The 27,579-nt window shown below is 38.6% G+C and overlaps 1 protein-coding gene across 1 annotated transcript; it reads right to left on the reverse strand.

Moving 5' to 3' along the window:
• On the reverse strand, nucleotides 1–27,478 carry LOC126412648 (ras-related protein Rab-30). The gene is made up of 6 exons (XM_050082342.1): nucleotides 27,410–27,478; nucleotides 27,092–27,241; nucleotides 26,932–27,015; nucleotides 26,665–26,848; nucleotides 7,796–7,947; nucleotides 1–2,172 (listed from the first exon to the last, which is right to left on the reverse strand). The coding sequence occupies exons 2-6, from the start codon at nucleotides 27,176–27,178 to the stop codon at nucleotides 2,062–2,064; spliced, it is 618 nt and encodes a 205-aa protein (XP_049938299.1). The 5' UTR covers nucleotides 27,179–27,241; nucleotides 27,410–27,478; the 3' UTR covers nucleotides 1–2,061.
• Nucleotides 27,479–27,579: the final 101 nt, after the last annotated feature.

Genomic DNA, 27,579 nt, shown 5'->3' on the forward strand with positions numbered 1-27,579 from the left:
TCAACATGAAAACAAAATTTTTATTAAACAGAAGTCTTTGGTTAAGAGCAATACAAGAAATTTAAGCATGTACAGAGTTAAAATGCATGTATACGACCTATTACAAATTTAAGTACAAATAACACAGCAGGAAGATGACACCATCACCTTGTTTGTGGCTAGACTGATCTGAATAGTCTAAAATAGCTGCCCAAAACTACTTACATAATTAACTAAGTAACTGCATTTCCTGGAGTCAGGAACAATTACAAAATAAGAAGAGTAAATACAGAATACTGTCTCAGCAACTCAACTAAAAAATCTGTTAATACAAACATTTAAAACACAGTGATATTTTCAGATTTCTTTACATCTCAAGAAATAATACATAAATGCAGTCTAATCAAATTATCACAGATGGAGGAAACTGCAAACACTGTTTCCATTAATAAATACTCAATATAATTTTAAGAAAGTTGTATTTCTTGTGTACATAGCACAGTTGCAAAAACCACAGCTGTAACTATATCAGGCAAGACACACAGGCTCACAGGAGGGAACAAACACATTGTCAGCTCTCTTTCACTTGTATTCTGTTGATAACAGGATAATAAACTTATCATCATATTCTCTATTTCTGGAATAGCAAATGTATTTTGTTACCATAATGGATGCTTCAGAAGAATTCTCAAAGAATGAAAGATCTCCTGTGTCACAATTATGTTGTGTGTGTGGGGGCGGGGGGTGGGGTGGGGGGAGGAAGGTGGGGGGGAAGGGGAGGTGAGGACGTAGAGGGAGAGGGGGAGGGAGGGGGTGAGAGAGAGAGAGAGAGAGAGAAAGAGAGAGAGAGAGAGAGAGAGAAAGAGAGAGAGAGAGAGAGAGAGAGAGAGAGAGAGAGAGAGAGAGGGGGGGGGGGGGGGGGAGTGGGGCGAGTTAGGGTTAGGCAGGAGAAGAAAAGAGGGTTAGATACCTAACGATATTCTATATTTTCAGTATCTCGCTACAACTCAGAAAGCATAATACTTTCATGAAACTCAAACTGCTGACAATGAAATGTAACTTACTTCCTTTATATAGGAACACGGAAAAATACTGTAAAGTACTGTGATGCAGATATATCATGGATGGTGTATTTAACTGGATATTTGTTGAGTAAGTATACTCTTTCTTTCTTTCTGAGAACTGCTAATTTACACAGATAAACCAAAAATACTGTTCATCTGTCCCACACAGGACAAGCAGTCTTTTTGTTGTTCATTGTCAGAAAGCAAAAACAAAAGGAATAACCTACTTCATTATCCTGAAAAGATTGTAGATAAAATTTGTTAACAATTAAGATGGTGTGGACAGCAATAACTGACACAACACAATTAAATTGTCGCATAAAAACATCCAGAAGCTAAATCTGTGAGACAGAAGAGACATAAGGGAAACAAAAGTGTACACAGTTTTTTATAAATTTCAATAAATTGCACGACAGCTGCTATTACTCACACACAACTGGTATGTTCTCCTGAACACAAACATCATATCCATGAATATTTCTCTGAACTCCATGGTTTATTCACAAGAATTTATAAACTGTGACACAGATATTGTCACTGAATAATATTTTATCCAACAGAAAGCATTATGGACGTATATATGCTGTACAGTGCTTTTAAAATATTGTGGAATATGCATAGAAATAGATGTAACAATATTCACTGTAATCATTACGACAACAAACGTAGGAACAAGCAACCATGATAAAATGAAGCTTAGGTGGAATAAATTCTATGATACTGTCAGAGCCAGGTTAAAAGAAACAGTGTACAATCATCATCAACAATTATAAATCAACACAGGAGAGAGAGTGCACATGTAGGTAGTGATCACTGTGTGCAGAAGGCTGCTATGCTGCCAATGTAAATAACACTGACAGGAAAAAATTTACTGTTGAGGCAATATGATTACATGATGTGAAAAAATTTTCTTTACAAGCAATATCACCAATTTCAGTGGAATGACTGAGTTCAGTAGATAGGATTGGAAGCATCACTTGAAAAATAAAGCCTTCCATTCAATTTGTGCTGTTGTTCACTAGAGGCGAGAGCAACACCCACCAGTATTGTCTCCAACAGTAGTTGTGCGGCCTTCCAGTGATGGTGCACCACTTCCATCATATCTTGGCAATTCCTTACTCTTTGCTTGCTGAAAGAAAAAACGAAATGTGAACAAAATATTCTGTTACATTTCCAATACTATCCAAGCTTTATTTTAATATCATAAAGAAAATTATAACATTACAAGGAAACAGGATGATCAGCCAACACTAAAATTCAGGAATCAAAATTCTAACTACTGCTAACAGATGCATGTGAAAATGCCAGCAGCAGGACTCCAAGTAAGCAGTTCCAATTGTGGAGCCAGTCCCGGTTACACTCGGTTTCAGCGAGTTACACTGAGTTCGGTGAGCAGCCAAGCCACAGTCATCGACCAGCCAGCATATCAACTACATATTTTTGTTTTTGGACATTGCGTATAAGTTATTTATTGACTCTCTTAGTTTCCACTAGAATCAGAAGTAACAATTTTGTTTGGACTTTGTGTTATTTACATTCCGACTCTTCACAAGTTGAACTGTAAAAACTGTGGCTTAAATAAAGTTTAGATTTTACTGACATTGGTAGTTACACAGCCACCTTGGATGAACTATCAGTTCAGAGCATACATTACAGCAGTTGATGACTGCTGCCACAATTAGGGGGGGGGGGGGGAGGGAGGCAGTGGTGAGACAGACGGGATGAAGAAAAAAAAAAAAAAAGAAAGATAACAATAAATAAAATAGGTTAAGAAGTGGATGGTGCCGGGATGCAAAGATATGCTGGAGAACAAGCACTCATCCCCAGAGTTGAGAAGGTACTATTGGATAGGTGGATCAAAACAGCCTGTGGTGTAGAAAGCACTAAAAAGGAGAGGTCCCCAGGGTGGGATTGACTTTATGAAATCATCCATACAGCTGTGTATGTTGGTGTGGGGTTCCAGGTATCATATCCAACAGCCATTTGCCCTGATGGACCCTTGTTTGTGAATAACTAACAAAAAATAATTTTAGAATTTCAAGCAGTTGATGTTTTGTGGCATTACAATACCTGCTCTATTCACCACCACTGCCTACCACCATGGTATGAGGGTCTGAGGATGGAAAAGAACTGACCGAAACCGGTTACTATCAAAATAAATGTTTGTGCCTCGAGACTGTTTGTGTCCATTTTTTAAAGTACAATGTACTTGACTTCAACAACTGCTACAGAGCCTGTGCCATCTGGATTCTCTCCCAAAACCAATATTGTGGAATTGTGCAGGTAGGAGCTCTCCCTACAACACATCCTTCATTCCTGTAGTCCCCTCCTCCTCCCCTTGGCCTCAATCTCAGGTAGCCCTGTCCTCCACCTGCCATCCTCTTCCTTGCTTCCAGTTCACCACTACAAAAGCCTTCTATCTCACCAGTGCACCTGTGGAGTCTTTCCCCCTTCTCTGCTGCTCTCCTCTCTGCCTTACAGCATAGTGTCCCAGTGCTGCACCTAGCAGCCCACTACCTTGTCCCCATCACATCCCTGCATGCTGCCACAAGCAGCACTAGCATCTTCCCCACCCCTACCCTGCTGTCCCTCCCACTCCCCACCTCCTCTGTATCCTCGCTACTCGCCCCAGCCAACAATCAATGCTTCTCTCAGATGCTGTCTCAGTTGTGGATTAGTGTCCGGAGATGACAATGGCTCTGTATTGTGATTGTATGGATGTATGTGAATTTGTTTTGTCTATGTCTGATGAAGGGTTTAGTCAAATAGTTGAATAATGTTCCAATAATGGAACAATCAGTACGCTGGGAAAGCTTTAAACATCACAGTTGAATAATATCTAGCATTATTTTTCATTGTGCCTGTCTGCCTCTCCGTGCCTCCTCTATGTGGAGAGTAGCAATCCTTACCATATTGTCATTATTCCATTTCAGAATTTCAAATGTTTGACTCACTCTAAAAAATTGCTGTATATCTGCACTAAGTGCCTGACACTGTAAAAGTCCAATTGATAATTTGATATTTGTTGACTGCCATTTACAGTCTCATGAAGGTTGCAATAAGGTTGTAATTCTATCCCCTCAAGGATCCATTCTTCATATTTCATGTGAAATATATCTTTTGTCAGTAAGGGCGCAGTGAGCAACAGGTAGGACACAAACTGCACAAACAAATCCAGAGGGCAAAGTGACTGAAGAGATGGCACTTAATTAAAAAGTTGTATTGTGCTACATAGAAACTATTTCATACAAAATTGATCATATATGAACAAAAAGTAAGTCTAAATTATAACATATTTTCTTTTTATTGCTGTTGACTGGTTTTGATTATCATAACCATCATCTGACCAAAATTATCAACAGAAACTAGTGACCGTCAACAGAAAGAAAAGAAACTGCAATTTGGATTGTTAATTTTTATTCTTATATCATGTAGAAATTGCTGAAGTTCCAGAACATTGCCAAAATATCTCAAGTTTTGTGCAACCACTAAGTGAACCATATGTCCTGAACTCCCTCCATCATCAGTGCCCTTTTAGGATGGTTGATGGACAATTTATCATTGGCAGATCGAGCAAAATTTTACCATGTGCTACAGTGTGGTGGCCTATAGCCTTCTGACATACATGGTTAGTAATCGTAACTAATTTGAATATATTAATTTTATGTATTAACATTGCAAGTGGGCGCAAGGCTGACATAGCCACTGGAATCCAACCTGAGCCAATGAATTATCAGTCAGTGGGCTTGGAATCCCATATATTCTATGTGTAAATCTTTAGAAATCGTTTTACCTTTCCCTACGGCTCACTCAGGCGAAATATTCTACGAAAGCACTTTCATACTAAATTTCTCATTTACTCACTTTTTTATCATCATCTAGTGCCTTTTGACTCTATTACTTCTACATATATAAACTGAAATGTTTAAATATATTTAAATTTTGTAATTAATAGTTCGACATTGTGAGGAATAATAACAAAAAAATAAGTTGGTAGTAGTTGGAACTGAACCCAAGCAGACGAACTGGCAGTAAGTGCATTTGAACACTCAGCCACAGCTCCATTAGGACAACCGCTCATCTAAGCTCCCTCATACTCTATGCTTGCACAATACTTTACACACAATTAAAAAAACATTGATCTGTTACTGCGAGCTATGTAACACTCATTGTGCTGGAAGGGATGATGTCATATCAGAGCATGCACAATCGAAAACAGACAGCTGCGCCCCTTCTCCGAGTTGATCACAGGTTTCTAACTATTGTGGAGAGAATACTACAAAATATGTGTTTCTCCATTTTATCTGCACACCAGCAAGCATTCAAAGAGAAATTGTGGAATTTTAGTGTGATTTTCAGCTCGCATTCGAAGAGAAATGGGGTCATTTTAGAGCAATTTCCAACTTGCATTCAAAGAGAAATGGCGTAATTTTAGTGTAATATTTACAGTGTGCTGCAGCACATTAGCATAAAAAACCCAGCCATCACTGTTGATATCTGGAAACCTTGCAATTGTGGCTTGGTATATACCTGACAGGACTACTTACATGACACTGTATTGAGCATTAGGTATTGCATATTTTTACTACAGCCAGGCACATCTGCAATTGTCTTGAAAATGGTTATCTATTGCGTATATGGTTGTGAAGATTTGACCTCTATTTTTACATCTTGGTACAATAATCCAAGGGAATCTATTTGAGATTAATTGGGACCCATTCCGATCAATGACACTCATCTGCTGAGGTTACTCAGAGCTTGGTCTAAATCCTGCACATCTAACTCAATAGTATTTCATAGGGGCTAGGCAGGATTCAGAACATGTATTTGGTGTATTGTGGAACCACTCTTATGTATAATGTCTCAGAAGTGTTCCTAAAATCATTCTGGCAGATGTGATGCATTTTTTTGCTTATGGCAGATGATGTATGCAACAGGGGAACAAATGGATGCACTTGATCATACAACAGCTTACTGTATCATTATTCGATGGGCAGAGATGATGACAGGCATTTCAGGATCCCCTTTTGTCCCACTTAAATAATTCCTGCACAAGAATATCTCCATACGAATGGTCCCCTGTCGACAAGCAGGCAGTGCCTGCTATTAGCATGTTGTGTCTACCATTATCTGCATTTTGGGCATATAATTCTGGCTTTCTTCCACATACACTAACCCTGTGCCCTGTGACAAGCAGAGATATACGTGTGGAGCAGTGGCTTCTAAACACCACAGCAAGTTGACAGCTCTGGATGGCACACCTACCTACCAGCTGTTGTCCGGCATTGAACTAACAAGTCATTTGCTGACTGTGGTCCATCTGCTTGCTCTTACCTCTGCTATAACTGACAACATATGTTATCAATATGTTCTTGCTCACTTTAACTGACTCCAGCTGTGACAGTTTTTCCTGAATCAAGGTACTCGCAGCACACTCACATGAAAAGATCAGAGCCTACATGACCTCGGAAGATAGTGTACCACACACTAGCACCCATGATCAAATGCACTGATCTCGTATGTCTTGCCCATCTTGTGGTTGAGTATTTCATTGATGGTCATTACAATCTCTGACATCATCCCAGTCATGTGAGACATTTAACTATTCGATTGGCCATGACAACAGGAGCACACATTACCTTTCTTTCTCTCTCTTTCCCTCCTCCTCTCTTCAATACAGTAGCTATCTCCAATTCAACTTAGTTACATTATTCCCCTATTCCAACACAGTTGCTATCTCTGATTCAAATGCATTTTTTTGCTTATGGCAGATGATGTATGCAATAGCATGTTATGTCTACCATTATCTGCATTTTGGGCATATAATTCTGGCTTTCTTCCACATACACTAACCCTGTGCCCTGTGACAAGCACATATTTTGACCTGTTCACGCCTCTGGAGATTTTTCTCCATTGGGGATCTACAGAATACAATTAACATATGAAGGAATGAATGCAAAATACTTGGGCGGCAGTTGTGATCTTCAATAGCATGTGTTCCAAGAGCCATCATCAGCTACATTCACAAAACATGTAATTATGAAAGATTTTTTAAATTCAACAACAGATGCAATGTTTTAAATATCAGAGGACTGGCATTTTGAACACTATATTGAACACATGGCTCTTGCAATTATTCCAGCCATGAGCAGGGCACACCTGACTTGGTTCCTCATAGGTTAGAAAGCAAAAACACAAAATTTTTCCCAAACTATGTTTTATGGACAGGTTCTGTGATCGTAAAGTAATGAAGTTAATCATGTTCAAAAGCAGCTATGCATCTGACAGACTTCAAGCTATTAATTTGTTTATGGCCAGCATTAATTATATGCACTTAGATCTTTTTGCTAGTAAATGTGAAGAATTAAGCATGACTTCTGAATCATGCTTATAACTTTTCTTTCCCATTACTTATTGATAGTGTCTCCACAGAGAAAATATGTAGTCTCAAGTTTTTTTTAAGTCCCCTCCCATGTAGTCAAATGTGTACAGATAGAAAATTGGCTTAGAATGACAGCAGAAGCAAACCGCATACAATCAAAATGAGAAACAGAGGTGTAACAAATTACATAGGTGATTACCGGCAAACTAAGGATGTTAACTAGAATTTCCATAATTTCTTTTCAAATTTGTCTTTCTATCTCAGCCAATGAAGCCCAGTGACTTCACATAGCTGCATTTCCAGTGTACTGTCTTCTACTACCACGGCTATTACTTGAACATTTTGTTTGTGTGCCAAGGAATTTACTCACCTCTATGAGCTCTGCAGCAATTTCCATAAAAAGCCTTTCAACATTATCAGCCTCTTTGGCAGATGTTTCGAGGTAGTACATGTCGTGACACCGGGCAAATTCTTCTCCTACATGGGTTGGTATTTCCCTGTCTTCACGGTCAGTTTTATTTCCTGCAATAATGTTCATAAGCAACATATTTCAGATACTGTACTGAATGTGCAATGAAATATATTGTGGAACATAAAAGCTCGAGAGAATGGCAACAATGTTTAGGGCACACACTAACACAGCAACAAGCAGCCCTGCTTGTGTTAATCAGATAACAAAGTATATGGCTTCATGAGTAACACATTTAGGGAAAAGCAGTAAAGGTAAAAGCACTTACTGTTCAACATATAGTTCTGTAAAGGACATTAACTGAAAAATTCTGTTCTTTTGTAAGATTTACAAGTTAGAAAGAGAATGTTCAATAAGTGAAAAATTGTAAAACGACAACCACAAAAAGGTGGTGGGTTGGTCTCTGATTAAAAGATGATGAACTGGCACTAGTAATTTGTGCAGGAATTCTGACAGCGTACAAAACCTTAACATCTTTTCAACAATAGTCTCATTGTGACATATGATCAGTGGAAGGTGGTTGCCTGGTCACACCGCTGCCCTTCATCAGAGTACTAAGGGCAATCAATTAAAATATGATTTACTGAAACTGGTACACCATAAGAGTGACATCAGTGGTGCCTCCTGCTGTGAGGTCTAACTCTGAGTCAGGGGGCTCTGCCATTCTTAACTGCTTTAATGTAACATATTTCTATATTTATAACTGGAAGGATGTCTTCAATGGCAGAATTATTAACTTTGTTTGCCACAACTCATGTTGGACGTCATGCCACTACTTCTCCTAGAGACACAAGGTTTCTTCATAACAACAAGGTAGTAAACTGAAAGAGACAGTAAAGTTAGGATACTGTTTTTGTAGCAGGCACCCACTGCTGCTAGCTAGCTCATTTCCATGGATTCCCAGCAGAATGATATATCCTTCCCTTGATTTAACAGCAAATGAAGTAACATTCTGTGTGGTTTATTCCATTTTATTTGCTGCATATATTCTTTTGGTCACACCTGATTCATATCAGCACATGTAGGATCTTACACGAGTTCTGTATCAAAGACTAAGAGAGAACTACTAAGCAACCAACATTTTTCACTTGTCTAGACTCCAGTGGTATCAATAGCTGTAAAGTTTTGGTACTCATCCCAAAATGTATAAAAGCCAGGACAGTAACTTGCTATAATTCCGTGTTAGGACATTCAGGTTTCTCATGGATCATAGAAAGATCTCTCGCTTTTCTGCAATTTTGATAAGCTTGTTCAGTTGACAATAAAACAATAATGTCGAACTGCCAAGACTGAGGCATTAATTGAATGTTTTATGTATGTCGCCAAATGAAGAACTTCCAACAAGTGGTTAAGGTGGTTCTCTAACCTTGCAGAAACGGTTGGGTATGGTACTTTCTCAGAAGGCTCCTATTGTTATTCTAATAGCCCCATGGTGGACTTTAGGTAGTATTGTTGTGCAGAGCCATACAAACTGTAGCCACAGTCCAACTACAGCCAACCCAAGGTTCTACAGAATAATGATAAGGAGAATCCAGTTGGCTCCCAGGAGCAGCTGTTAAGGCACTACAATATTTTTAGAATTCTTGTAATGAGATCCTTCATGTTTTTCTTATAAAAATGAGGCCAAAATTTTATTTATTTCTTAAAATTAAGTATGGTGGCTGCCAGTCTCAACATAATTTGATTAAAAACATGATATACACATGTGCCACAATATGACCAATGACATTATGTCTTCAACTGATACACATTTAGAGTTAACACACACTCATTCACCCAGATAAAACTTGGTTTCCAACCATAATTCTAATCTTCTGAACGTTGGATGCAGTTATAGAGCTGCAATCGAGGAATACAAGATGAGCAAAAAAGTGAGAAATTACTCGCATACCAAGAGCATCATACAAGTTCCTGGCTGTAGACACTAAACTATCAATTGCTGTTGCAAAAAGGAAACACTTAAGACATTCCTTTGAGTAGTACCAATCTCCTGGATATTTTGGTTTAAGAAAGTATTACTGACTCTAACCTAAAAATATTTTTAAAGGGAAGATTACAGTGTACTGAAAAGACACTCACTCACGCAGTAGCTATAAAATTTGGTACTGGCAGGTAGTGTCACAACCTTTCAAATGTAAAAAAATTCTCTTAAGGGTTGCTTTCACAAGAACAGCATCTTATATTGATACTTCTTGGAGCATATCATTATCATGTATACAGTGGTACCTTCAGAAAACACAGTGAAGGTGGCTAGAAGCTTTCTAGACTCAAAGTTTTATACCGACCAACCATTAATTATTTGTTCTAATGTCTTTCTTATATTGCTGGGAGGTGCTACATGGTGATTACTTGGATTATTGACTTTTTCCCTGGTTCCTTGGGGGGATTCATTATCACTTTATTCCAGGAATAAGGATACAGTTCCTCAGAACCAAATTCTGTTAAGAGTAGTAGTCCTTGAACACATGATTTAGGGGTTGAAACATGTCATACTCTCCTTTGTACAGCCTCGGGGGTGTATTTGAAATAACAAATTAGGTACACCCTAGCTTACATATACTGAAGACATAATTGTACTCTTTAGTGTTGTTGCATCTTCAGTTCAGCTGCCCTCTGTCTACTAATCCCCCCCCCCGTACTGGAATGTGCAGTCTGCATTGCTACTGATTATTATCTAGTGGATGGGTTTTCCTATTATGCGGCATAAGATTTCAGGTGTGGTGATCAGCCTTCCACTACCTCTTACGGGCAAATCTCCCTTTCCTCGTCATTGAATCCTGTACTCCATTGCACTCCATCTGCTGACAATCTCACAGCATTTAAAAATAAATAAAACATAAAAAACTATACTGACAAGATTTAATTCAGTCAGTTCACCATTTTACACCATTTGCAACAATTAAGGATTCAATGATGAGAAGAAGGGAGATTTTGACCATAAGAGATAGTGGAAGACTAATCACCACACCTGAAATCTTAGACCATACAATGGCAAAACACATCCACTAAATAGTACTCATCAGCAATGCAGACTGCACATTCCAACACAGGTGGGAATTAGTAGATAGAGTGCAGCTGAACTGGACATCACTGAAGAGTACAATTATACCTGTAGTACATATAAGCTAGACTGTACCTTATTTTGTTGTTGGAAATTCTGCACCAAGGCTATATGAAGCACATGACATGTTTCAACCCCTAAATCTTATCTCCAAGGACTACTTCTCAGTTTTTAAGAGAATTTAGTTCTGAGGAATTATAGCCTGATTCATGGAGGAAAATGATAATCAACACCCTCCTGAAACCAGGGAAAAAGTCACAAATCCAAGAATCACAATGTAGCACTTCCTATGATACAAATCTACAGTTTTATTCTAATCTTGATGAAAATTTGCATATTTTACCTTCAAGTTAACTGGAAGATCACTGACTATGTAAGATTTTGTAATATAACTTGAAACATTTATTTATGTAAAATATAATGGGGAAAGGAAATCTCTAAAAGTTCTTGGACGATTTACTTCAAATTTCTACACAATCCCCTCTTGGGTGGATACAGGTTATATACTTTTAAATGTACACAATACACTAATATATCTATAATATATATAAAGGAGAAACACTGTTACCAGACATCTTCAAAAGTACTTGACAAATTTAATTAAAATTTCTTGGCTGATTTGCTTCACATACATTCAGATGAAACAATGAAGAAAATTGATGAAAAATCAAATGCCTAACAATCAGAATATATTGTGGCAAACTGCCTGTAATTCCTATCGTGAGCATAAATTATAGTGGAGATTGTACCATGAGACATCATTTGATCGCAGAATGAGCAAAAACTTGAAAACTTGACAGAAACGTTACTGAAAACTCTTATTTATTGATTACTTGCCACTGTTAAATACGATATATACCCTAGAAGGTATTTTAGTCCATGTTACACAGTTATTTTTATTATCAAAATCCTAAATGCCACACAACAGATCAAACAGAACTTGAGATTTCTCGAACTGTGACATAAACTGTTCAAACAGTTCAAGTCATGTGCAAACACAGCCTTGCTTGAACAATATAATAAAAATTCTACAAAAACAAAATGAGATACTTATCACAAAATGTAACAACAGCTGGCACAACTAATCATTTTTCATACAACACATTTTTAGAGTCAAAATACTTCCTGCAGAAAATCAGTTTTATTGAAGCAAAACGAATATGTATTTTACAGTTAGATTTTAAGTGCATTATACAGGGTGATTCAAAAAGAATACCACAACTTTAAAAATGTGTATTTAATGAAAGAAACATAATATAACCTTCTGTTATACATCATTACAAAGAGTATTTAAAAAGGTTTTTTTTTTCACTCAAAAACAAGTTCAGAGATGTTCAATATAGCCCCCTCCAGACACACGAGCAATATCAACCCGATACTCCAACTCGTTCCACACTCTCTGTAGCATATCAGGCGTAACAGTTTGGATAGCTGCTGTTATTTCTCGTTTCAAATCATCAATGGTGGCTGGGAGAGGTGGCCGAAACACCATATCCTTAACATACCCCCATAAGAAAAAATCGCAGGGGGTAAGATCAGGGCTTCTTGGAGGCCAGTGATGAAGTGCTCTGTCACGGGCTGCCTGGTGGCCGATCCATCGCCTCGGGTAGTTGACGTTTAGGTAGTTATGGACAGATAAGTGTCAATGTGGTGGCGCTCCATCCTGCTGAAATATGAATTGTTGTGCTTCTCGTTCGAGCTGAGGGAACAGCCAATTCTCTAACATCTCCAGATACTGTAGTCCAGTTACAGTAGCACCTTCGAAGAAAAAGGGACCAAAAACTTTATTGGCTGAAATGGCGAACAAATGTACAACTAAATGAAACTTTATAGCTCCCTTAATTCGCCGACAGATAGTGCTTAGCTCTGCCTTTTGTCGTTGCAGAGTTTTAAATTCCTAAAGTTGTGGTATTCTTTTTGAATCACCCTGTATATTACTGATGTATTACTTTAATTTGTAATTTAAAAAAGAATCAAAGCATAATGTATGTTGTAATTGTTATTGCCAAACTTTTGGTTTGAAGTTGGTGTACATTTCCAAATATCAGAGCCAGAAGCCCAGAGCCTGATTCTTATGAATGCCATAGGTGAAGATGTATTGATTTGTCACATTCTGTTGACAACCAGTGATTCAAATAAGCTGTTCCAATGTGGCATACATTGACTATGAGTATAAATAAGGCACAGGGCCAGTCACTTTGTGTGGCAGATATTAAATATACCAGACAATGCTGGGAACTGCAGCTAGTCAGTCAGCTGTTGATAAATTCTGTAGAATTTCTGAAAGTTATTCAATAGTGCACTAAATCACCAGTTAACAATAATGTTAAACAAAAAGGGATCATTCCCCTATTCTCATCTTTCAATATGGTCCCCAGCAACAACTGGCTAGGTGCTGTCCTTTGATAACTTTAACCAATAATTTCCCACCAGCAACACTTCATGTCATTTGAATGGTACTGGTACATTACAAAATAGGTGAGGCAGACTACATGTCCAAAGATTCATGGTTCAGCTTTCAGATAATCACATAATTTTTCTCTGTCACTTGTTTCTCATGTCGCAATGATTTTTATATGTGAAAAATGTCTAGTTGCACTTTGGTTAGTAGTCAACATCAATCTGACTTGGCATCTCAGTTCAATGGTTGGTGTACTGCAAGGACTACCTTATCTAGTAGAACCATATCTATTAAGGCCTTGTGATATTTAAACCATTCTTCAAGGTGCAGACTTAAAAAAAAAAAATCACAAAAGAGAGGAGGTAGAGGTGGTTGCTGATGTATAGGTAGCAGATCAGCTTGTCTGATGTAAGAGTTAAAGCAATAGATGGTACACATATTTCTTTTAGTTTTATTTAAATGGCAGTCTGAGGAAAACATTGTGATATATAAAACAAGTGATGGAGAAAAATTATATGATTATCTGAAAGCTGAACCATGAATCTTTGGACATGTAGTCTGCTTCTGATTCACTGAGCAATGCCTATTTCCTAATATACCAGTACCATTCAAATGACATGACGTGTTGCTGGTGGGAAATATTAGTTAAAGTGATCAAAGGGCAGCATCTTGCCACTTGTTGTTGGAAACATTATTGAAAGATGAGAATAGGGGAGTGATCCCTTTCTGTTTAACTTTAATGTTAGCTGATGATTTGGTGCACTGCTGAATAAATTTCAGAAATCCTGCGAATTTATCAACAGGTGAGTCCCTCTTGACATGAGACTTGACTGCAGTACTGGAATTAGGCGTGCTGAAGGTGCCATTTTGTCTCTTTGTAGTTTTATACAAGTCATGGGTGATGGGAACTATGTTCTAATATATAAATTGGCAAACACTTCATCATTATGGGCTGTTCGTGACAGCTTAGGCCAGAATCAAATCTCTAACAAGACACTGCTTTTATTCACACTTGCTTAGTTTTCAATTTGAGTCCAATGTATCTTGGAAACTACAGGTAGGAATATCAACAATTCAGAAAGAGGTAGATTGCTACTTACCGTAAAGAAGACATGTTAAGTTGCAGAAAGGCACAATGAAAATACACTTACACATAGCTTTTGGCCACTGCCTTCATCAGCAAAAGAGAAACACATAGCAATCATTGCACACAAGCATGAACTCCTTATGCACACACGAATGCCAACTCTGACAGCTCGGGCCTGAATGCAACTATCGTGTGGGTTAGAAGCAGCCATCTGGAGGGGTTGGGGGGACGAGAGAGCTGTCTGGAGGAGTGTGCAGGGACTAGAAAGCTAACAGGTGCAGTGTTAGGAGGTTGTGGGGCAGAGAGGTGGGGAAAAAAAGGAGTAAAAAAGGAGACGAGCAGGGAGGAAAGCTGGTGGGTGCATTGGCAGAGAGTGGTAAACAAAGAGGTTGGGAGATGAGAATGGGGAGGAGAACAGAGAAGGTGGAAACTGTTGGGTGGATGGTGTGGGGATAGTATATTACTGTAGGTTGAGGCCAGGATAATTCTGGGAGCGGAGAATGTGTTGTGATGATAACTCACATCTCTGTAGTTCAGAAAAGCCAGTGGTGGAGGGGAGGATTCAGATGGCTCAGGTTGTGAAGCAGCCACTAAAATCAAGCATGTTATGTTCAGCTGCATGTTGCGCCACAGGGTGGTCTACCTTACTCTTGTCATAGTTCGAATGGCATCCTGGTGCACAGTTGGTTGGTAGTCATACCAAAATAAAAAGTTGTGCAATGATTGCAGCAGGGCTGGTAAATGACATGGCTGCTTCCGCGGGTGGCCCAGCCCCTGATTGGGTAGGATAAACCTGTGACAGGAATGGAATAGGAAGTGCTGGGTGGGTGGATTGGATAGTTCTTGGACCTGGGTCTTCCACAGAGATATGATTTTTCTGGCAAGGGGCTGGGATTGGGAATGGCATATGTGGACAATGATGTTGTGGAGGTTGGGTGGGTGGTGCAACAGTACTTTAGGAGGGGTGGGAAGGATCTTGGGTAGCATGTCCCTCATTTCAGGGCATGATGATAGGTAATCAAAGCTCTGGCAAAGTATGTGGTTCAGCTGTTCCAGTACAGGTACTGGGTGATGAAGGGGGCAACCCTTTTGTGGCTAAGTCTTGACATTGGTGGAAGGATACAGGGTGTGAGGGGAAATTGAATGGGTAATCTATTTGCAAACTAGGCATGCTGGGTTGAAGATGACCAGATGAAGTGGATGAATTCAAAAAATTACATAAGTAATGTAAAATTATGTCCGAAAAATTTCGCAAAAATATACCCAAATACACGTGAAAATTCACGAAAAGGATAAAATGAGTGCAAAAGGGGGAAATATCATGAAATCTGGGGGAGAATAGGTTGGCATAGGATGGTGCCACTAATTCCACCTCATCCAGCCACATCTGCCATCCCTCTTCTTCACACTTATCCACCCTCAGACCTGCTACCTGCAGTAATATCTGATAAGTCTGAGGGTGAATAAGTGTGAAGAAGAGGGGCGGCAGATGTGGCTGGATAAGGTGGAATTAGTGGCATCATCCTATGCCAACCTATTCATGGGCCACCTAGAGGAATCCTTCCTAAAAGCCCAGAATCCTAAGCTCCTCACCTGGTTCAGATTCACTGATGACAGCTTTGCTATCTGGATCGAAGGTGGGGACACCCTATTCACATTCCTCCAGAACCTCAACAACATCTCCCACATTTGATTCATCTAGTCCTACTCAACCCAACAAGCCACCTTCCTGGATGTTGACCTCCACCTCAAAGATGGCTATATTAGTACCTCTGTCCATATCAAACCTACTAACCAGTCCGCCCCGGTAGCTGAGTCGTCAGCGTGACAGACTGTCAATCCTAAGGGCCCGGGTTCGATTCCCGGCTGGGTCAGAAATTTTCTCCACTCAGGGACTGGGTGTTGTGTTGTCCTAAACATCATCATTTCATCCCCATCGACACGCAGGTCGCCGAAGTGGCGTCAAATCGAAAGACCTGCACCAGGCGAACGGTCTACCCGACGGGAGGCCGTAGCCACACGACATTTCCATACCAGCAATACCTCCACTTCGACAGCTGCCACCTGTTCCATACGAAGAAGTCCCTTCCATACAGCCTAGCCACCCACAGTCATCGCATCTGCTGTAACGACAAGCCCCTCTCGAAATATACCGAGGGTCTCACTGAAGCCTTCACTGACCATAATTATCCTCCCAACCCTGTACAAAATCATGTATCCTGTGCCATATCTCTCCAGTCTCCCACCATCTCCCAAAGTCCCACTGTCCGGCCACTCAGGAGCATCCCCCTCATAACTCAGTACCATCCAGGACTGAAGCAACTGAATTACATTCTCCGCCAAGGTTTTGATTAAACTCTTTTTGTGCCATGAAATTAGAAATGTCCTGCCTGCTATCCTTCTCACCCCTGCCACAGTGGTATTCCTTTGTCTACCTACACAGTAAATTTGTCCATTCTTACACAACCCCTGCTCCCAATCCCTTACCTCATGGCTCGTACCCCTGTAATAGACCTAAATGCAAGACCTGTCCCATACATCCTCCCACCACTGCCTACTCCAGTCTGGTCACTAACATCACCTATCCCATCAAAGGCAGGGCTACCTGTGAAACCAATCATGTGATCTACAAGCTAATCTGCAACCACTGTGCTGCATTCTATGTAGGCATAACAACCAACATGCTATCTGTCCACATGAATGGCCACTGACAAACTGTGGCCAAGAAACAGGTGGACCACCCTGTTGCTGAACATGCTGCCTAACATGATATCCTTCATTTCAATGATTGCTTCACAGCCTGTGCCATATGGATACTTCCCACTAACACCAGCTTTTCTGAATTGTGCAGATGGGAACTGTCCCTGCAATGTATGCTACGTTCCTGTAACTCTCCTGGCCTCTCCTCACCCATTCAGCCCCTTCCCTGTTCCCATTCCAGCACTACACAGCCATCATTTCACCATCACACCCAGTATTTTTATTTCTCTCCTTTTCTGGTACTCCCCCCCCCCCCCCACCTCTCCTGTGCAGTCCGTCTAACCTGCAGCACTTCACTGTCCACTAGCCCCACCATACTACCCCTCTCCTCCACCATCCCAGCTTCCTCTTACCCCCACCCAGTCGCCACTCCATCATGCACTTGTGCTGCTGCTCACAGTGTGGTTTCAGTTGCCTGAGACTGCAGTCGTATGTGCGAGTTATGTTTGCGTGAGTGAGTGTGAGTGTGTGTGTGTGTGTGTGTGTGTGTGTGTGTGTGTGAGTGATCTATTGTCGACAAAGGCCTTGATGGCCAAAAGCTTTGATTGTGAGAGTCTTTTTGTTGTGCCTATCTGTGATTCAGCATCTCCACTATATGGTGAGTAGCAACATTCCTTTTCATAATATTGGTACATAATTTAATATATTTCTAATTATGATACACTTCCTCCAAATGATGTTTCATACCAAACAATGTAGTTATTGTACAGTAATTGTCAAGCATTTCAATAGCATGTTTGAATAAACAAAAATGGTAGATGTTTACTCTGTCTGGACTTGTTCTGATAATCTGCATTGAATCAAGCCATAAATTTCTATCTACCCTTACCTGAATATCTCAGCTGAAATGGTTTTCCTTTGAATTTCTAAATGCTTCATATTTCCTAAATTTTGTTGTTTCTGTCAGTTACAAAAGGAAAATTTGAGAAAAATAAACTTTTTCATTTCATTTGAACTTAATAAGACTTATTGGGCAGTTTGATGGTGTCATACAAGGGAACCAAAGCAACTTAAACTATTCTAAAAACTTGGACTCTACTCAACAAGCAATATGTCAGACTAAAATAAGTAAATTTTGCAGTTTTTTTTAAGTTGATGTTCGCATTTTGACAATTCGTTTCTGATGTATTATGGTCATATTTAATTTTTATGTAATATTTGGATTGAGACAGAAGCAATGTTTGATGTACAGTTGTTTTCCCTGTAAACTTCTTTATTACCCTGCACTTTAATGGCCTGTCAGTTAAAATGGTCTGTGCAGTATTAACTACTTTACGAACAACAGCTTGTGCCAATGCGGATACTCACATTAATAATTATATTGTGGTTAAAAAGTACAGGTCAGTGTCAGTATTATAATTTTTGTCTATTCTCATTAAATGTGACAGATTATTATTATCATCATTATTACTGTTGTTCTGTCACTATTATTATTACCCAACTGGGATGGGGTGCCTCTATTGATTATTATTATTATTATTATTATTATTATTATTATTGTTGTTGTTGTTTTGTCACTATTATTATTACCCAACTGGGATAGCGTGCCTCTATAATGGTTTGAATGCACAGTGCTGTAGTGATTTGAGAATTTCAGTGTAAATTCTAGAACCACTCAGCCTTCTACCATACTGAGCACACGATATTCTAGAAACGAGTGTGGGATGGTAAAATCCTACCTACTGCATGTCACATGCTTGTGTGTGCAGGCTTAAAATCAGCAACAAATTTAGAGACTTCCTAGTGTGGGAAAGTATCCGACAAATGTTAATATCCCATTATAACCCGTCATCAAATCCACGTGAATGGGTAATGAAGGAAATTGGGAAATCATGTCTTATATACTGCCACGAAAAACGTACTTTGTGGGACATGAAAATTAAGGACTTTGAACTTATCCTAAATGAATTACCCCATTTATCAACTGGGTTGACACCTTTAGATGTTATAAGCAAACATTTTGTAGGAGAACCTTTAATTAAGTATTTTAATTGGCATGAACAACATAATGTCAATTACGAAGTAAATCAGGAAATAATTTCTAAAAATTTGATTGAAAAGGCGCAACAAAGAAGAAGTAAGCATAATGAAAAGGCTGTGGAATCTCAGTACCAAGCCGATGACCTGGTTCTCATAAAACAACATCTTGGTAGCTCGACTCTAAAGAAAGAGACTCATAAGTTTTTTTCAAAAATATGAGGGACCATACCGGGTACAAACGGTGGTCCATCCTCAGACGTTCTTTTTAGTAGATCCACAACTGGATTAGAAAAGGGTAAATACAATGTAAGGGTGTAAAATTGTATATCCCACAGGGATGTTAACATTCCTGAGTTAATGGGCGGAGTGACGACCGTTGGATCCTTAGTTGTTTTCGGTGTTTCTTCCAAAATAGTTTTCCTGCATCATATTCCCTTAAAATCTAAAACTATCCTATAATCTTAAGGCTTTTTTTTTTTAAAAAAAACGAATATGACCATAAAATAGAGGAGGAAAAAAAAAAGTGATGTCTAGACAAAATAAATTGAATAGACTATTATTTTTGTGGAAGATATAATATGATGTGACTAATTGAACAATTGTTGTACCGAAGTGTATAGCTCTTCTATTTTGTATAGAGTATTTTATACCTTTTATGAGATGTGATATAGATGGGAGGGTTTGTAGAAATTTTGAAAGGGGTGGGTATGGTAGCTAAAAGTTTGATTTACAAGAACAGATAAATCATGACTAACACAAAACACACATCACACCTTTCAAAAAACCCTCACAAACAAGTGTACCTGGACCTCAAAGGGTAAAGGTGGGACAAGTCCATTCTGTAGGAGACAATTTAACACCAAACCTCATCTGGTGTCTCACTCAAGTACCTGAGAGGTAGGGATCCTAGGGAAGGGGGGATGGGGTGGTGGAGAGGGTTTCCTGTCTTTGGGGCTATCTTCTTTCTCTTCTTTGATCCTAGCAAGCACTTTTTTTCCTTTCTTACTTCTCATCTTGAGGACCTGTCTATCTTTTCCTTCTTTCCATATTCATAAACTTCTATCGCTAAAGAACTTCCTTATTTCCGTGGTTACCAATAACCTACATCTTATTTTTAGATAAGATGGCTGAAGAAACAGACTACATGAACACACATCCACATATCCACAAATAAACGCTTCTACACAAACATTAAATTACACAAGACAAAGCCTGTCCCGATGTGAGAACCACCAGGTGTTGTAGGAGAAAAGGTGTGTACACAGGGAATTATGCGCACATATATAGGGAGTTATGACGGTTCATATCAAATATACATAAGAAGAGGTGCTCTTACATAATAAACAACTATAACGCAGTAATGAGTAATGGATGAAATTGAGAGAGGCATGAGCAAATAAAGAAAATGAAAGTAGGGGTAGAATTAGTCAGGCTGATCACTAAGCAACATCAGTGAAATAAAAACTCTGATGAATTGAAGGATAGTGGGACATAAGCAGTATACATAGACATAATATCCATTGAAAGTATAGAAGTTGATAAGTAGAGGAGGACTCTAGGGAGTGAATGTATATTAAAGAATAAATGCGAAGTTTAAAATAGGTTTATAGCTTTACCAGAAGATACTTAATTATGGTATACATAGAAATGTATATTAGGGTAATGAACTGTGAAGCCTACTCAGAAAGAATAAGGGGGGTGTACCTGGCATTCACTAAGCATAAAGGGCAGACGTACCTATGTGGAGAAAGGATGATCTGTGGCCTAAAAAATAGAAATGTTTTGTAATAGGCGTACCTGCCAGAATGGAAAGGGGGAGTGCTCTCATAAGGTCAACCCACAAGCAGGGAATAGGTGCTGATCCTAGGAGAAGGGGACAGTATTGTGACAAAAGTCACAAATTTTACAGGAATTATTTTGGAAAGTGTAAATTCTATGAATGATTAGCATTATTATGTTTTGTGGAAGTAAATGAGAGTCAAAAGAACACTTTCACTTCTCCCCGAGTTCCTCCAAGCTACAAATAATGAAAATAGTACATACTAGGAAAAAAGTAGTACAAGAATAGAAAAAAGATTACTCATGTGGCCTAAACACCTGAAGTTTGCAATTATAAAAGAGTCTTCACAATTACTAAATATCAGTAAAACTGATTAAAACAACGAATAAATGCTCATGTCTTAATAACAAACTAAAATAAGAAAAGAGTAGAGAAAAAAGTAAGTGAAAGATTGTGCAAGAAAGGACAGAGAATTGTTACTCAAAGGGAAGATATGTCTCTAAACATATGTAAGAAATGTATACTGTTAAGATATGAAATGTTATTATGAGTGATATTATGTGAAAAATGATTATATATAAAATATCACATTTTGGTCAAGATATGAAATGTTATTATGAGTGATATTATATGAATAATGATTATGTATAAAATATCATGTGTTTGGTCTGAGGAGGGGGGATATGTAGTGATTTGATAATTTCTGTGTAAATTCTAGAACCACTCAGCCTTTTACTATCTCGAACACACGATATTCTAGATGTGAGTGCGGGATTGTAAAATCCTACCTACTACACGTCACATTTGTGTGTGCAGGTTTAAAATCAGTCGCGGGAAGAAAGTAGATGCGGCAGTCGAACGGCACTGACAAGTACCTGTCAGGCACTCCATAGATGTGTTAATGAGTATGTATGGAAGAACCATGGAATCTATAGGCAGCTTTGTGCTTATTGTGTCACTCACTATTGTTATGTGAAACAAGAACAGTTAAAAAAGTTCTCATATAGAGACTCTTGACTCAACCTTGCTAGAGGCAAGACATTTTTTCGATCTCCTTTTCTGAAAGTCATGGTGTCTAAGCAGACTTTCTTTCAAATGTAAATCCATTTGTTTCTAACATATGACTATATGAGAGACTTACTTGAAAGTAAGAATTTTTATTGTGCTTGAAAGTCAAATACATCGTTGATTGACAAAACGTAAAGTTTGTATGGCTACTTATTACCCTTGTAAAAATAGGCTTCAAAGTTCCTGTAGCTAGCATTATTCAATGGAGAAGTCAAGAGAGTTTCCAGCAGCTGGCTATCCAGTAAAGAAGAGTGTCTGCAAAACACAAGTAAGTCATCTTGTAAAGAAGTGGAATGTGGTTTGGGGAAATTAAATCAGTATAACCCATACCCACACCCAAGATGTTGACATGCCCTTCTTATTGGTTCTCTGCAACTTTTACATGTGATCCTGCTTCCACCATACCAGCAGTTGCCTTACATCTGAGCCAATCTTGTTTCATTTGCAATAACAGAGGTCATTAATGCAATTACCGAAAACTGCCACAATGTGACATGAAGGCTGTCCAAGGACCTCCATCCTTTGGAACCACTGCTTCATAGTCCGACCCCTGTGTGTGAACCTTATAGAACACAAAATCAAGGAATTTATCGCAGTTTCTCTTAAATACATAAACACATACACAATGCAATGCCTTAATACAATGATAAGTGTAGCATGTGTAATATTGTGGTGGATTAATGTACATTTGATAAACCAACTAGATGAGTAACGTTTAACACTACGCAAGATGTGATGGGAATTTATAACATGAATTCAAAGTACTGCAGAAAATTTCAAAAAATCTGTTTCATTAATTATGACAAAAATTTGTTAACTTACAGAATGTATCAGGAATAAGATAGGCTACGTTATTTTAAAATATGGTAACGATGGGCAACTACGTTCTTCGTCAACAGAATGTTAATTACGATGTTTGAATTTGGCAGACAAAAATTCATGCCACGCACAAGCGTACTGTCAGAATTCCAATATAATGCACAGGTTAAAGTGGTTGCAAAAATGTTAAATCTGCAGGTGATGATAAAAAACTTCCAGATAAGAATGCATGTACAGGACATGCAGATACCTATCTCATTTCTCTTATCTGTCCAGATTTTTAGTCATGTCCATTTGTCAACAGTCTCAGTCTTGTGTATTGAAGTTCTTGTACTAAATTTGAGCACCACCACCAATGCAATGTGCTCTTCAACCCAAAGTCCTGAATTCAGCCTGTTTTTGTACAAACACACTGATAGCACAATTTCACATATAAGGTCATCATTGCCTATCTCAGTACTGACTGGTGTTGGGTCTGTGACAATGGTTCAATTTAACCTACTTGTGCCAGATGTCAGCTTTGACCTATGATGGCATGGCATGGCATGGCATGTGGTGTCATCACATGTGCATGAGGTAGGGATGAAACAGAACACTAGTAATAATTATTTTGTTTCCTATTATATAATTTTATTGCTATGTGAGTAGTGGCAAGCGACTGATGTTAGCATACCGTAGGTGTAGGTTAGGTTGAAAGGTGACAGTTTGGTTATGAGTTATGAAAGCAACAGAATGAGAATAAGAGATCTTAACTGTGGTGAAGTACTGGTATTTAATGTATACAGAGGTCTAGTACTGGTTAAAAGGCAACACTTTGGTTGTGAGTTGGTGACACCAATGAATGTGATGGTCATTTAAAAAAAAAAAAAAAAAAGAGAAAGGTAGAATTCTGGTCACAGTCTGAATTTTACAAATACTAGATTTTGAAGAGTGATTTATGTATGCCACTTTGATGCTGCTGTAGGTCGAAGCATACAAGTGGTCATACTAAACAGGTTTCTAAGGCCAATACTTGCATCCTTAATGATTTTAGATTAAGCTGTGGTTTGAGGTACATTTCTTTGCTTAAGAGATGGTAGACAGAGAATGCTGGAGAAATATGAACAAAGTATTTTTCCAGTGTGCTTAGCTGTGCTGTGAAATGGTATTCTATGATTAATTGATTGGAAATGACATTTTGTGTGTAGCCTATATGTAAATGTCCCTAAATAATTTTTCCATGCCATTTCACTGTACTAAACAATAAATCCAACAGGCTTTGGGCCCAACACTGAATTAAAGTGAAATAATAAATTTCATGGTGATGTTTTTTTTGGGCAAAAGTGTGCGGAAGTGTGTGTAACGTCGTACTGTGTTTATGGTGAATAAAAGTGACTGTTGATATGAGTACAGCACAGACAGTGCAAATAGGGCAGTTTGTAGGTTGTGAGAATTATGCAACTTTCAAATTTGCTGAGTGCCAAAACATGGATGAATATATTAATAAAATAATTTCAATCTCAAATCATCTGAGGAATATTGGCTTTGAAATTGCATAAGAATGGATTGGCACTTTATTGTTAGCTGGACTACGAGAGAAATATCCACCTTTGATTATGAGTCTGGAAAGTTTGGGAATACTCATTACAGTGGACAGTTCGAGGGTAAAGAGTCCATAGGACGTAAAAAATGAACCAGATTCTTATGATTGCTAGATAGAAACAATGTCAGATTTATACTCTAAATAGAACAAGAACTAGTCAATGAAATGTTCCAGATGCTAGAAGATTGGACTTTTTCATCACAGTATAATGAAAGATTGAGTATCAATGAAAAGAAGCATGTTAATTTTAGTAGACCTGAGAGGAAAACTATTAAAGGTAAGGCACTTTCTGTTCTTTATTCTTTTATTGGAACAAGTGAGGAGAATCATGCAGAATAGTTTCTAGATTCAGGGGCATCTGTGCATATTATTAAAGCTCCATCAGTTTTGTATGATGTTCACTCAATGATTGACACTGGAATTTCCACAGTTGATGTGTCTAAGTTAAAATGTGAACTTCCAGGAATGGAGAAAAACAAATTGTTACTGCTCGTGACATACATTAAGAACTAATTTGCTGTTGGTAAGCAAAATAGTAACGAAAAGGAGCAAGGTTATCTTTGAGATAGAGGGAGCTAAAATAATTGACTCTTGTGGCGATATTGTAGCTACTGCAACTAAGGTAAAATGTATTTACAAATTAAATACAGTTCAAGATATTGCTGTAACTGGAAATCACCCTGCTTATGCTGCAAAAGTTTTCTTGTCTCATCGGAGACTTGGACATTTGAACAGACAAAATTTGGCCTTATTGAAAGATATGGGGAAATACGGAAGCGTCCGATCCCACCTGTCTGCTTTGACCCATGACGTCACAAATATGCCGGAAACAAAAACAAACACTTTCCACAAGAAGCCTAATGACACTAACGGGACAAGCGCGGGAAATGGGGTGTTTTGGGTGGGGGGCAAACTAAATATAAACAAATTTAGACGCCTTGCGTAGCTACAACGTGTAAGTGAAGACAGCCATGCATGAATACCACCCACCTCCCCAGGGGTGGTAACCCCTGCAACCCATAGAAGATAAAGATGCTTCAGCAGCTGATTAGTGTTTTTTGTCTTTTAAAAAAAAAAAATCTCACGGGATAGAACGAACAGATTAGAAAAGTAAATAAAATATGATAAAACAGAACTGGAGACAGCCACACTCAAACCAAACTCCGCGCCATCATGATGTCACACACGACAACAACACCCTTACGTCACGGGTCAAAGCCGACGGGTGGGATCGGACGCTTCTGTCGACCCAGATATGGCACTGGGATGGAAAATGATGGAAAGAATAATGTACAATGGGAGATGAGTTTTTTGAGGGAAGCAGGCGAGACTGCCATTTAAACCAAGTCAAAGCAGATCTGCGGAAGTTTTGCAACTCATTCCCACAGGTCTCTGTGGACCTATGGAGAATACATACTTATGAGGAAGCTACTATTTCCTGACATTTGTGGATGATTTTTCTAGATACATTCATGTTTACTTTGTTAGTACCAAGGGTCAAGCGAGTGATATATCTGCTATTTATTGCAAAATGGTCGAAAGACAAATGGGGAAGAAAATTAAAATTTTTAGATCAGACAATGGATCAGAATATGCAAATAGAAAACTTAAGAAACAGTTGAATGAAATGGGTACTAGGCATTAGACTACCATTCGCTATAGTCCCTACAAGAATTGAGTAGCAGAATGTGCCAACAGAACCATTATAGAGAAGGCAAGATGTATGCTAAGCGATATGCTGAGCTACCTAAGTGCTTTTTGACAGAGGCCATGTCAACTGTGGTCTATTTAATTAACAGATCACCTACCACAGCTGTGAAAAAACATGATTGCCTTATGAAGTATGGGCTGGGAAGTGTTCATGTGTTAATAAAATATAAATTATTATTTCTTGTCCTTAAACAATTTTTCCACATCATTTTGCTGTGCTAAACAAAGAATTCAACAGAGATAAGTAGAAAACGTTGTTCATATTCGTTTCGAGGCTTACTTGTTTTTGTACTTCCTTGACACAGCTACTCTTTTCATCCAGATGCAGTTTGACAATACTAAGGGGCCTCTATACCATGCTGTATAAGCAAATAAGTTCCTTGACACACTTTTTCAAAATACAACACAGATGTTTTGTCCACCAAACTTCATGCATAAGAGGCAGACATTGAAACTATCACATGAATAATAATAATAATCTGTTGGCTGGACCTTTTCTCTTAATGTGATCTAGTGACTTACCTACTAGCACCCTTAAGACTTTACTGCTTGCGTACTCCTCGATTTCACGCAACCAGTCTGGAAGGCAATCAAATGTTGGTTGACAGCTTATATCATAGACCAGTATGAGGGCATGAGCTGAACGGTAATAGCTCTGTGTTATAGAACGGAATCTTTCCTGACCAGCTGTATCCCAAATCTGGAGCTAAAAGAGAAAGGTACATTACGTAGATTTAGAAACACTTATTCTGCCTTACTGTTGAACCAAGATCCTTTCTCAAAACGTACCTTAACCTTCTCATTATCCACTTCCACTGTTTTAATCATAAAATCGACTCCTATTGTAGCGCCTTGGCCAGGTGGAAACAAACCCTGAAACGTCAACACCAAAATATACAACATGAAAACTAATACATGACGTGTATTGCCAGTGCATCATATGAAATACCTGTGTAAAGCGTCTAACGAGGCAAGTTTTCCCAACGCCCGCGTTTCCAACGAGGACAACTTTGAACAAAAACTTGTAATCCTCCATTTAAATTCAATAAGGCAATTTAGAACTTGGTAATCCATCAAATCCATGTAGAACAACTCACACCTGCGAATTATTAACCGTATACAATTAATGAGGCTACGCAAAGCATCAATAGTTCAACGTTTTGCAACTGGTAGCCGAATTTAAAGCTACTTTAACGTTCTTCAATGCATATCATTTGCAAATTATAACTCATATAAGGTAAATTAAGAATGATACAGTGATATTTACAATTTCTCATGTCGTCATAAGCAGAAAACATATCCCGGGGCGTCCTCTGGGAACAAGTTTGGAAACTACTAGTTTCCATTGGCGTAACATCTTAACCAATCACGACGGTTGTATGTCAGGTGGGTTTCTCATGTAAGAGCGAGTATTATTGGTTGTCGCTCTTCCTTGTA

The sequence above is a fragment of the Schistocerca serialis genome, chromosome 7 (assembly GCF_023864345.2).
Source record: "Schistocerca serialis cubense isolate TAMUIC-IGC-003099 chromosome 7, iqSchSeri2.2, whole genome shotgun sequence".
Classification (NCBI taxonomy): domain Eukaryota; kingdom Metazoa; phylum Arthropoda; class Insecta; order Orthoptera; family Acrididae; genus Schistocerca; species Schistocerca serialis.

Excerpts from the sequence above, each read along its gene's own strand:
- LOC126412648 (XM_050082342.1), bottom strand. The coding sequence starts at position 27,178 with ATGGAGGATTACAAGTTTTTGTTCAAAGTTGTCCTCGTTGGAAACGCG. Across the intron at positions 26,849-26,931 it reads TGGATAATGAGAAGGTTAAG|CTCCAGATTTGGGATACAGC; the intron begins GTACGTTTTGAG and ends TTTCTCTTTTAG. Across the intron at positions 2,173-7,795 it reads TTGCTGCAGAGCTCATAGAG|CAAGCAAAGAGTAAGGAATT; the intron begins GTGAGTAAATTC and ends TTTTTCTTTCAG.